We start from the raw sequence: 13,452 nt of genomic DNA, 5'->3' as shown, positions 1-13,452 counted from the left end.
TCCCTAGCGAAGCATCGTGGCTTGTCGAGCATGTCATCCCAGGCTGACAGGCATTGGATCCCCTTTGAATGACACCAATACTTAAGCCAGTTGTTGAAATTGATCATCATGTCTTCATATTGTGGCATCATTCTTGGTGAGGGTAAGATGCTACTCAAGGTCAGGGTCATACCGGCCTGGGCTACATGCTCAGAGAGCTCCTCTATGTCTCTTTTCATGTAGTCCAGGGAGGTACGTCTCAGGTCATTCACACCAGCATGGACAATGACTGAGTCATATTTGTACTTGCCTTGGAGTGACCTGAGTGCTTGTGTTATGTGGCAGATCCTAGCACCCGACAGGCAGCTCACCGTGACCTTCTCCTTGTTCAGCCTGGTGAGCAGGACGTCAGTGTGCCTGTTGATAGAGTCACCTATTACAAGTGTATCAGGTGTGTTGTTTAGCCTTAAGGGCTGTGACTGTTCAGCACACTGGCTTTGTGAGCTATGTGTTGCACGTGTTTTGTTTTGGGGTAGCAGTTGCTTGGGTGTCTGCTTTGGAGGTCTCTGCTGCTTAGGCAGATTTTTATTTAGAGCCTCCGAGTATGTTTTTGTGTGTTTATGTGTTTGGTTTGCTGTCGTGGTAGGTCTATGTGAGACTGGAATTGTAGTGAGTGTGGTTTCCTTCTCCTCCTGACTGGTTTTGCCAGTACTGAGTTGAGAGAGCTTAGCCTCCAGTATGGCTATATGGTTGCATCTCTCACATGTGTTGGAATTTGTTGGGAGGAGGAGAGGGTTGTCTGTGTACATGAGGCAGTTGTAACATTGCCTCAAGATTCCCAGATTCACCAGCTGGATCGGAGAGGAGATTGACAACTGACCTTTGGACATGCTAGAATAGTATTGGCAATTCCTTTATAATTGAAAAAAGGGCCAATGGGGAACGAGGTACTCAAGGGGAGTTTGTGAGGGTGTAGTGCTTTTAATATTTTAGTGCTGACTTATATAATTGCTTTAGTGAGCAAGTGCCAGGTAACTTAAATGCAATGTGTTTCAGGTAACTTAAATGCAAAAATGACAAACAGTAACTTTCTTTCAAGTGAAACAAGGAAATAAGTACAGTAAGCAATGCAGATATCACTAGGGATCCACAGAAGCACTGAAAAGCTGCGTTTTATGTGGAATTAGTGTTTCAGGGAAATAACAAGCAAACAAACAAGCAGCATACAAATAAAGCTAGATTCAGCAGGCCTGGATCTAGTCTATGCTACAGCAAACAAGGTGTACCAATTTCAGTAAGAAACAGTTCAAATATGCAGGCACTATAAGCTTTTAACAAGAAATTCCCAGCTCAGAAGGGCAGAGTCCAGCCTCTCCTCCCACAAGAGTGCAGACCATGAACCCTTTTAATGTAAAATAACTGGCCTGAAGCCCAAGTGCTTAAACCAGAATTAATACACTTTTAGAATAACAGACACTGAGCCCTCAATCAGCAGTTCCCAACTTAGAAGGATGTAAGCTACCTGTTCTGCCACTACAGTGCAGACCACAAACCTTCTTAATGTAAAACAACTGGCGTGAAGCCCAAGTGCTTAAACCAGAATTAATACACTTTTAGAATAACAGACACTGAGCCCTCAATCAGCAGTTCCCAACTTAGAAGGATGTAAGCTACCTGTCCTGCCACCACAGTGCAGGCCACAAACCTTCCTAATGTAAAACAACTGGTCTGAAGCCCAAGTGCTTAATCCAAAAGACTTAGAATGATAGCTACACTTTAATCAAGTTACTACCAAGCAGTAATAAATACAATTGAATACTTTAAAGAATGCCTGGATTAGTGCTCAGGTTATACAAACAAAGCTAGATTCAGCAGGCCTGGATCTAGTCTATGCTACAGCAAACAAGGTGTACCAATTTCAGTAAGAAGCAGTTTAGATATGCAGGCACTATCAGCCTTTAACCAGAAATTCCCAGCTAGAAGGGCAGAGTCCAGCCTCTCCTCCCACAAGAGTGCAGACCACAAACCCTTTTAATGTAAAATAACTGGCCTGAAGCCCAAGTGCTTAAAACAGAATTAATACACTTTTAGAATAACAGACACTGAGCCCTCAATCAGCAGTTCCCAACTTAGAAGGATGTAAGCTACCTGTCCTGCCACCACAGTGCAGACCACAAACCTTCCTAATGTAAAACAACTGGTCTGAAGCCCAAGTGCTTAAACTAAAAGGCTTAGAATGAGTTACACCAAGCAGTAATAAATACAATTGAGTACTTTTAAGATGACGCAAAAGCAAAATAAAGTAGGAAGAAACAGAAATACAGTAAAAGCAGATTTTTTTTTTGAGTGAGCAAATGAGATGGGCCCAGGAGTTACAGGACAGAAACAAATGCAAATGCAGGCCTTCAAATCAGAAAGTTGAGAGAGATGGAAGACCGGCCAAATGGCCAATAACTACAAATTCTGGGCCAGAACCACTCCTTATGTGGTAGACAGGTTACCTAGTGCTTACCACTCCCACTGATAAGCTAGAAGGCTTCCCTCCAACACAGAAAGGCTTGGGGGCTCAGAAGCTTACAAATAGTCCTGGATACAGCAAATCTGTATCTGGAACACTAATTACAGGAAAGGTAGGAAACAGGCTTACAATTTTCTTTTTCAGAAAAGTAGCAAAAACAGTAGTAAAAACAATTCACATGCAGTGCAAGCTGGCACACTTGAGTATGTAGCAATATTAGTCCACACACAGTTTGAAAAAATGTAAATAATTAAAAAGGACTGAAAGCAAGTGCAGAAAGGGTTTATTAGATAGAATGCGGTAAAGAGATTGGACTGGGGGAGTGTCCTAGATCAAATCTACAGTGGGGCGGGCACTGCAAAAGCCACCAAATTTAATATATTACCAGAACCGGGAGGGGGGATGGGGAAGAAAGTTTCAACAGAGATGTGAAGAATCAGAGTGCAAATTATAAAACCCAAAAATATATACTGATCTCTGTATATTTGCAGAACACTAAGACAACAGATATCTAAGCAACAATTTAGCTCTATAATACAGAATAATACAGAAAAATATACTCAGCTCTATATATTTGCAGGAAGTCTTGTAAGGCTCTTCCACTTTAAATGCAGACTGCTGCTATTAACAGTTCAAATTAAGGGAACCTTGAGTTAACAACACACAAGCAATAGAAACCACAATGAGGGGTGGGGAAGAAAGTTTCAACAGAGATGTGAGGAATCAGAGTGCAAATTATAAAACCCAAAAAATATATACTGATCTCTGCATATTTGCAGAACACTAAGACAACAGATATCTAAGCAACAATTTAGCTCTATAATACAGAATAATGCAGAAAAATATACTCAGCTCTATATATCTACAGAAAGTCTTGTAAGGCTGTTCCACTTTAAATGCAGACTGCTGCTATTAACAGTTCAAATTAAGGGAACCTTGAGTTAACAACACACAAGCAATAGAAACCACAATGAGGGGGTGGGGAAGAAAGTTTCAACAGAGATGTGAGGAATCAGAGTGCAAATTATAAAACCCAAAAATATATACTGATCTCTGTATATTTGCAGAACACTAAGACAACAGATATCTAAGCAACAATTTAGCTCTATAATACAGAAAAATATACTCATCTCTATATATTTGCAGAAAGTCTTGTAAGGCTGTTCCACTTTAAATGCAGACTGCTGCTATTAACAGTTCAAATTAAGGGAACCTTGAGTTAACAACACACAAGCAATAGAAACCACAATGAGGTGGGTGGGGATGAAAGGTTCAACAGAGATGTGAGGAATCAGAGTGCAAATTATAAAACCCAAAAAATATATACTGATCTCTGTATATTTGCAGAACACTAAGACAACAGATATCTAAGCAACAATTTAGCTCTATAATACAGAATAATACAGAAAAATATACTCAGCTCTATATATTTGCAGAAAGTCTTGTAAGGCTGTTCCACTTTAAATGCAGATATTCAGAATCTCTGACTAACTGAATGAATACTAAGGTTTTGATCCCATTACAGCACCTTTTTTTCCTGTGGACATGCAGCACCTCTGTAAAAGGAGGCAACAAAACCTGTAACTCGGAAATCATACTTATCTAAATGAAAACATTTTTCTAGTTGGTGACATAAAAGAGATGCATCCCAAGCAAGGGCTCCTTTTATTCTTCAATTTTGTAAAGGTAGACTTCAACTATTTCAGCTTGTCTGTCTTTGGATCCCCCTTTCTTCTTTATTTCAAGTTAAACAATGTTTGAAAGGAACATTACTTTATTAGAGCAGCTAGGAAACAAGTGCCATCACCTTGGGATCTTAAATTTGTATTGCTGCAGATAACTATCTCCCCTTTTGAACTTGCAGATAGTTCTCTTAATATGGAAGTCTGATTTGCAAATTGTTCTGACTTTTGCTAGGCAGGTATCTGAATTACAGGCCTTAATGTCTATACAGCATCTGAATCCTCTCTGATTATCCACATCTGATTATTAATGGGTCTTCTTCTGGCCACAAGAACTGAAGTTCAAAGCAGAAGATACACTAACCTGACACACAGTCACTGATAGGTTAAATCATTAAAAAAAGCAACAGCAATTGATTGTAGGAAAGGTCAGGGTGCCCATCAATTTTGTTTGTGTCAGGTCATGTTTGTCTCATTTCTGTCCAGTTATTTATGTCAGGCGTGGAGATAGGGTTGCTGTTTTAAAGATAAGTACTTCCCTGTTTTTTCTCTACAATCTTCCCTGTCTCATGACATAGGTAGCAGTAATAGAAGTCATAACAGACACAGTGCTTAGTGCCCTACAGATGATAATAAATGCAGTACTTCCTGTGCCCTTCTGAGTACAAATGTCCAATACCAAGTATACATCACCTAGGCTGGGCATATTATTTCATAGCTGTACTAGCAAGACATGATTCAACCACAGAATGGTTAACGCAGGAGATTCCTAACTTATGCAGATTTCTGTACTGAAGCTTGCCAAGGCTGGAAATGTTATGGTGGGCCATATATTTATTTGTAAGTGGAAATACACCAGTTCAGGGGGAAAACAATATTAGAGTCCACTGAAGGCTGCACTCTATATCACTCTAGGGCTGCATTTTGACAGATAATTTGGGGCAGAAAAGTACCATTCTGTTATGCTGTTGCTGATAAGGTAGACCAAATACCCATTGCCAGAAGTACCATAATTATCACTGGCAGTGATATACAATGCTGAGCATTTGTTATGGGCTTTTATGATGGAGCCTGGGATCCATGTGAGAGAAGCAGTTAACAGCAAGCTGTTAAGTTACCTTAATTTTCATTCTTTAATAGTTGTATCATTAGCATTTTCTTGCCTCTTTTGATGTAATTTATTTCAATCCTGTACTGTTCATTATGCTGCGTAATATTACTTCTTTAGTGTTCCACCACTGTACTGTGGCACAACTGTAGCCTTTCTGTCCTGTCCCTAATGTGGGAATTTCCTGTTGTGGCCTCTGAATGAAGCATCAACACCAAATGCTCTGGGGTACTTGAGCACAGGTCTAGCAGCACCTGTGCAGTCAAACTGAACCTGCACTGCATCATGCTTGCAGTACCAGTGGCTGTTGCTCAAGGATTGTTAGTATGGAAAACATATCTGTGTTTTTAGTACATCCCCCACATTGTGCATTTTTCAGATGACCATTTGGTGCTTTGTTCCAGTTCCTCCTAACTTACTGTCCCTGCTTTTATTTCTAGAAAAGCATTTTCTGAAAATTCCCTCCCTCCCGAGTTACAGTAACTGTATCTTGTTTCTAAAGCTTCATAAACTGCATTAAGTACCTCTGCTTCTGCTGCCCAGTTGACGTGGTGCAGTGTGGATTTTTGTAGTAGATTATAATACATTGTAATTAGGTTATAAATGTTTTAATTTTAAAACAAGTTAACATTGTTTTTCTCCTAACCTCCTAGGTAAACAAGTGATTCATCCTAATCAGATCCAAGTTGTGCAGAAAGCATTTTCTCCAAGTGAAGAGAAAGTGAAGTGGGCCATGGAGCTGATTTCTGCCTTTGAAGAACATCAACAGTTAGGAAAAGTGAGTTTTTTTAATACATCAAACTTATTTAATAGTCTCTATCTCTGAATGGTCTGTTGTCAGCATAGTTCTTTGGTACTTTTTCTGACTCTTTGGCATACTTCTTAGTTTTCAGAGTGCTGGCTCTAGATATCAGAAAGGAAATTTCATAATTGCTTGGAGGAATATGGCCAAGAATATGTTTTTTAGGATATATAGTTTTAACAGTTACATTATGTGTATGTGTGTTACTATGCATTTGTATTATTTGTTCATTTTATTAGATAGTTCTCTGAATAATTCTTTCCGTAAGATAAGGGTGTGGATGTCTTCAAAGTGATTAAGGTTTAAAGACAAAATATTGGGCTTGATGGTAAGGTCATGCTGCTAGAGAAGTGTAGGTGAAGTTGAGTGCATTCCTTGAATGTGTACTTTAGTAATAAAATGCATTTGTGTCTGTATAATTATGAGTTTTTTCTATGACTGGTGTGGTTTGTTCATACGGAAGACGCCTGAGTAACCAAAGCCAACAATGGGTAAACTATCAATACCTACATTCAGTTATGATTTATTGCTTCTAGACAATCTCATTATTTAAAACTAAAAAGAAATGTTTGAAATTTTTAAAATTATGCTATTGTAATTGAACAATTTCTTTGTTGAAGTCTAATATTAAATGTTGATTTTGCACATTGGGTTTTTTATTAATAAACTAAACAAGCATAGTGTAGATTGTATTGTTTTGTTACACATAAATTGTTACAGATTAATAGTTTACAGAAATTCAGTGTAGGGAATAAACTGCCTTGCCCTAACAGTCACTGATACAAAATTATTTGATAGCAGCATATTTGGTGTGGCCTGAATCATAGTGAAGCAACAGAAATTAAAGGCACCAAAGTGCATACACAGTTATGCAGGAGATGGTTTGCTGAACAGCTTTGCATATTTTCTTTAACCACAATAATGTATAAGGATTGCAGCATCTGAAGTAACAAATGTGAAGTATCTAATAACATTATATTATCCATGAATTATACCTAAGTGATTGGTCATGCAGTGTCTAGTTGTCCCTCAGGGATTGTCCTGGGACCACTTCTGTTCGGTATCTACTTTTCTGAAGTTAAAGCAGACACCAAAGGCCTGTGGCAGATAAAGTTTGCCGAAGATTGCACACTCAAAGATGTTTTAAATACCCCAAATGACCTACATATTTTCCAGGAGGGTGTAACTCATGCTAACAAATGGTGCTTAAACCACTACCTTAAACTTAATGCCAAAAAACTGCAGCGTTGTGTCCATTGGCAAACCTGGGCATTCCTGTTCTTATCACATAGGCAACGTTCTACTAAAAACTGATTCATTTATTAACAACTTGGGTACCTTCATTTACAGTGGACTATCCATTGATCACTATGTGACCACTGTTGTTAAGAAATCCTTTTACATAGCCAGAACAATCACTAAGGTGTGTAGCTCCTACATCCAAGGATGTCAACATCCCCCTCTACTCCTCCTTTATCTGACCAGTCTTTTTCTTTTTCTTTCAGCTGCTCCCGTTAGGGATCACCACAGCAGATCATCTGTTTACATTTCTTCCTGTTCTCTGCATCTTACTCTGTCACACCAACCACCTGCATGTCCTCTCTCACCACATTCATAAACCTTATCTTAGGCCTTCCTCTTTACCTCTTACCTGGCAGCTCCATCCTTAGCATCCTTCTCCCAATATGCCCAGCATCCCTCCTCAGCACATGTCCAAATCAATGCAATATCACCTCTCTGACTTTTTCTCCAAACTATCCAACCTGAGCTGACCCTCTAATGTACTCATTTCTAATCCTGTCCATCCTTGACACACCCAGTGTAAATATTAACATCTTTAACTCTGCCACCTCCAGCTTTGACTCCTGTCTTTTCATCACTGCCACTGTCTTCAACCCATATAATATAGTTGGTCTCACTACCATCTTTTAGACTTTCTCTTTCACTCTTACTGGTACCTGTCTGGGACACATCACTTGTGACACTCTTCTCCACCCACTCCAACCTGCCTGCACTCTGCATTTCACCTCTCTTCCACACTCACTTTTACTCTGAACTGTTGATCTCTAGTATTTAAACTAATCCACCTTCACCAACACTATTTCCTGCGTCCTCACCATTCCTCTGTCCTCCCTTTCATTCACACACATATATTCTGTCTTGGTCCTGCTGACCTTCATTCCTCTCCTCTCTAAAGCATATCTTCACCTCTCCATGGCCTCCTCAACCTGTTCCCTACTCTCATTACAGGTCACAGTGCCATCCGCAAACATAATAGTCCACAGGAACTCCTGTTTGATCACATCTGTCAACCTATCTATCACCACTGCAAATAAGAAAGGGCTCAGGGCTGATCCTTGATGTAATTCCACCTCCATCTTGAATGCATCTGTCACTGCTACCGCAGACCTCACCACTGTCACACTGCCCTCATACATATCCTGTACCTCTCTGCCATTCCTGCATTCCTGACGTCCTCATACAATATCACAACTTGTGTGTAGGCATCCTGTCATATGTTTTCTCTAAATCCGCAAATATACAAATGCAGCTCCTTCTGACCTTCTCTATACTTCTCCATCCACACCCTCAAAGCAAACATCACATCTGCAGTGCTCTTTCCCCACAAGAACCTGTACTGCTTCTCACTAATCATCACCTCCCTTCTTAACATAGCTTCTACTACTCTATCCCATAACTTCATGCTGTTACTGATCATTTTTATCCCTCTGTAGTTACTACAGCTCTGCACATCACCCTTATTCTTAAAAATCGGTACCAATACACTTCTTCTCCATTCCTTAGGCATCCTCTCACTTTCCAAGATTTCATTAAACTCTCTAGTTAAAACCTCCACTGCCATCTCTCCTAAACACCTCCATGCTTCTACAGGTATGTCATCTGGACAAACAGCCTTTCCATTCTTCATCCTCTTCATAGCTGTCCTTACTTCCTCCTTGCTAATCCATTGCACTTCCTAATTCACTATCCCCACATCATCCAACCTTCTTTATCTCTCTCATTGTCTTCATTCATAAGCCCCTCAAAGTACTCTTTCCATCTGCTCAACACACTCTCTTCCCTTGTGAGTATGTTTCTCTCATTGTCCTTTATTACCCTAACCTGCTGCACATCTTTCCCTGCGCTATCCCTCTATCTAGCCAATCAGTACAGGTCCTTTTCTCCCTCCTTAGTGTCCAACCTTTCATACAACTCACCATATGCCTTATCCTTAGCCTATGCCACCTCTCTCTTCATCATATGCCTGATCTCCTTGTACTCCTCTCTTCATCTCTCAGGCAATCCTACTTCTTCGACAGCCTCTTCCTCTGTATACTCTCCTGTACTTCCTCATTCCACCACCGGGTTTCCTTGTCCTCCTTCCTCTGTCCAGATATCACAACAAACACCTTTCTAGCTGTCTTCCTTACCACTTCTGCTCTGGCTGCCTGCCCAGCTATCTGGTAACTCTTCACTGCCACCTAGTACCTGTCTTAACTCTTCCTTGGACTCCACCTTACAGTCATTTTTTTCAGATTCCACCATTTTATCCTTGGCTCTGCCCTCCCTGTACTCATGTCCTATTTGATCGCTAACACCATCCTACAGACCACCATCCTATGCTGTCTAACTACGCTTTCCCGTGACACCACTTTGCAGTCTCCAATTTCCTTCAGACTGGCCCTCCTACATAGATTATAATCCACTTGTGTGCATCTTCCTCCACTCTTGTATGTCACCATATGCTCCTCCCTCTTCTTAAGATATTATTCACCACTGCCATCTCCATCCTTTTCTCAAAATCCACTACCACCTGACCTTCTTTATTCCTCTCCTTAACCCCATACCAACCCATCACCTCCTCATCCCCTCTGTTTCCTTCACCAACATGCCTATTGAAATCCGCTCCAATCCCCACTCTTTTACCTTTGGGTACACTCTCCACCACTTCATTCAACTCGCTCTAAAAAAATTTTTTCGATTCCATTGCACACCCAACTTGCAGAGCATATGCCCTAATGACATTTTTTATCACACCATCAATTTCCAGCTTCATAAACATCACACTATCTGACACTCTTTTCACCTCCAAAACAGTCTTGACATACTGTTCCTTCAGGATAACCCCTGCCCCATTTCTCCTCTCATCCACACCATGGTAGAACAATCTGACCCTACCCCTGATACCCCTGATACACCTGGTCTTGCGTCCCTTCCATCTGGTCTTTTGCACTCACAATACATCAACCTTCCTTCTCTCCATCACATCAGCTAGCTCTCTCCCTTTACCAGTCATATTGCCAAAATTGAAAGTTCCTACCCTCCACACTCCTAATCTTCCTCCTCATCTCCTGCCTCCAGGCATGCTTTCCCCCTTTTATTCTCCTTTGGCCAACAGTAACCCAATTTCCACCAGCACCCTGTTGGCTAACAGTACTGGTGGCTGTCATTGTTAGCCCAGGCCTCAACTGACCTAGTATGGAAATCTGTATTGTTGTCTGCATATTTGATCTGGCAAAAATTTTACACCGGATGCCCTTCCTGACCAATAAAAGATTATAATGCCCATTTTGGTATGTACTTAGCTGGACATATGACCCAGTTTGAGAGACCACATTGTTTCTTGTCAAAAAAAATCAAGGGCATTCCCTACTTTAGTTATCCTGACTGCCTTGAAGTGCTCTTACACTTTTCTATGTCTTGTCAGGTATTGAGAGAAGATTTCTGCTTTGCCTACAGAGCCTCAAAACACATCCGGAAAATTGATACCACCCTAAACACCTGCTCAAGAGATCTAAACTACCACTGAGACATAAGTTGGACCTGTTGATGGGATGGACATCTTTCACAGGGAGTATCTCCCTTTGAGGACCTGTTGATGGGATGGATATCTTTCATAAGGACTATCTTGCTTAGGGGACCTGTTAATAAGATAGATGTCTTTCACAGGGAGTATCTCCCTTAGGGAACCTGTTGATGGGATGGATGCATTCCATAGAGAGTGTCTCCCTTAAGTGACCGGTTGATGGGATGGATATCTTTCATAGAGAGTATGCCCCTTAGGATACCTGTTGATGGGATAGACACCTTTCACAGTGAGTATCTCCCTTCGAGGACCTGTTGATAGGATGGATATCTTTCAAAGAGAGTATGTCCCATAGGGTACTTTTGATGGGATGGATACATTTCACAGGGAATATCTCCCTTAAGGCACCTGCTGATGGGATGGATATCTTTCACAGAGAGTATCTCCCTTAGGGCACCTACTGATGGGATGGATATCTTTCACAGGGAGTGTCTCCCTTAGGGGACCTGTTGATAGGATGAATATCTTTCGCAGGGAGTATCTCCCTTAGGAGACCTGTTGATGGGATGGATACTTTCCACAGGGAGTGTCTCCCTTAGCGGACCTGTTAATGGGTTTAAAACCTTTCACAGGGGGCATCTCTATTAGGAGACCATTGATGGGATGGATATCTTTCATGGAGAGTATTGATGACATGGATAACTTTCAGAGAGTGTATGTCCCATAGGTACTTTTTATGGGATAGATACCTTTCACAGGGAATTGCTCCCTTAAGGGACCTGCTGATGGGATGGATATCTTTCACAGAGAGTATCTCCCTTAGCGGACCTGTTGATGGGATGGGTATCTTTCACAGAGAGTATGTCCCTTAGGATACCTGTTGATGGGAGGGATACCTTATTTCACAGGGAGTATCACCCTTAGGGGACCTGTTGATAGATTGTATACCTTTCACAGGGAGTATCTCCCTTAGGGGACCTGCTGATGGGATGGATACCTTTCATAGGGAGTATTTCCCTTAGGGGACCTGCTGATGGGAAAATATCCTTCACAGGGATTATCTTCCTTAGGTAAAACACAGTATGTCCATGACCCATTTAAACATAATCTGAATGACCAGATGGGCAGTCTTAAGTACACCCTCAATCTGGCTTCTCTAGCACTCATATAGAAAAGGTCAAAAACTAAGTTGGTGCCTTCTATCAATTCAGTTTGGATAAGATGATTGGATCATTAGGTAGGCTACAAGTAGTCTATTGGATTAACAGCCTAGTATGAACCTATGAACCTTTATAATGAGTCTCATTGTTGTTTGCAATATGTTTATAATGCATGGAGACACTGAGTACTGCTATAAAGTGATGCAAATTGATTCCAGTCTGGGTTAGTTTAACTTCCTTTTCCTGTCTTTCACTTAGTTTTTCTAAAAATCTTAACAAGTAGCTTCCAATTTAAAAGAAGTTGAGTGCGTGCCAGCCTGCAGCCTAGTCGTGCATGTACTTCTGCAGATGATCTGGTTGTCTGTACTTATGAGGAAGGCATTTATTTTTGAAATACTTGTTAAATTTATTTTCCCTGAGCATTATATATGCATCCCATGCTGTAAAGAGCACAGCTATGTTCATTGCCCTGCACAGCACTTTCTTTTCAATCTGTCTTTGTATTTTGATACATTTAACCTTCTGGCACATTGTTTATTCCCACCCCCACCCAAAGTGTAGGCTGTAGGTGCATCACACAATTAATAGGTAAGTAATAAGTACCAGGCTAACTGCCCTTGGGGGCCAGTCTCTTTGTTTTACCACTGGTAACTTTGAATTTGGATTCCCTTACCAAGCCAGTTTATAGGAAGGGTAATCAACCATAAGTGCTGCTCTGCCAAAGAGCTTCTAGCTCTATAGCATTTCCAATAGGCTCATATATATGGATTAGGCTAGCTGCCCTTGTGGGCCATTTTAAGCCTAACCAATTTCCCTTTTATTGCTCAAATTAGTTTATCCCATTTGGTTAGAGATCGTCTTTACCCATCTCATGGTCGATAATTATACATTACCCCTAATGAGAACAAATGAGATCATACCATAGATAATTTGAGAGGATCCATGCATGGAATAAAGCATTTAGGAGCTGTCTCTGTCGATTAGTAGTACAGTGGGCAGTTCTGGGGTAAATTTTATGCTTCCCATCCATAGATCCAAGTTGTGCTTGAATATGGACAAGAATAAGCTTTGTTTTACATCGATGGGGAGTCTGTTCCAGAGCAGAGGTATCCATCCTCTGCGAGATATACCTGCCCCTCCAAACCATTCTGTTGGTGATGTAGAAGAGGTTTAGATCCATAGACCGAGTATTTCTAATACCATTTGACTTGCTGATGTACAGTAGGTCCCTCAGTATTGGGTCAGAGGATGCCTTGCATGTCAGACATGGGTCATCTCTTAACAGTCTGTAGGATACCAAGTATAGTGACAAGACTTTGAATCTGTCCATGGAGGACATATCGTTTAGGCCTTGTATCCTTTTAGTAAGATATCTCTTTGGGCATTTCAGTTGTTG

At 40.8% G+C, this 13,452-nt stretch overlaps 1 protein-coding gene across 1 annotated transcript in view; it reads left to right on the top strand.

The window, feature by feature from the left end:
* CLYBL (citramalyl-CoA lyase) overlaps window positions 1-13,452 on the top strand; it is a 2,235,763-nt gene that overhangs the window by 2,072,504 nt on the left and 149,807 nt on the right. Inside the window, exon 8 of the mRNA XM_044071228.1 lies at window positions 5,941-6,065. Within this exon, the coding sequence (XP_043927163.1) occupies window positions 5,941-6,065 (125 nt within the window). The remainder of the gene's footprint in view (window positions 1-5,940; window positions 6,066-13,452) is intronic.

Source organism: Protopterus annectens, chromosome 5.part0, assembly GCF_019279795.1.
Source record: "Protopterus annectens isolate FY-2018-M chromosome 5.part0, PAN1.0, whole genome shotgun sequence".
Lineage (NCBI taxonomy): Eukaryota > Metazoa > Chordata > Ceratodontiformes > Protopteridae > Protopterus > Protopterus annectens.
Note: the sequence above shows the minus strand (reverse complement) of the source record. Positions and strands in the feature narration are given on the sequence as shown.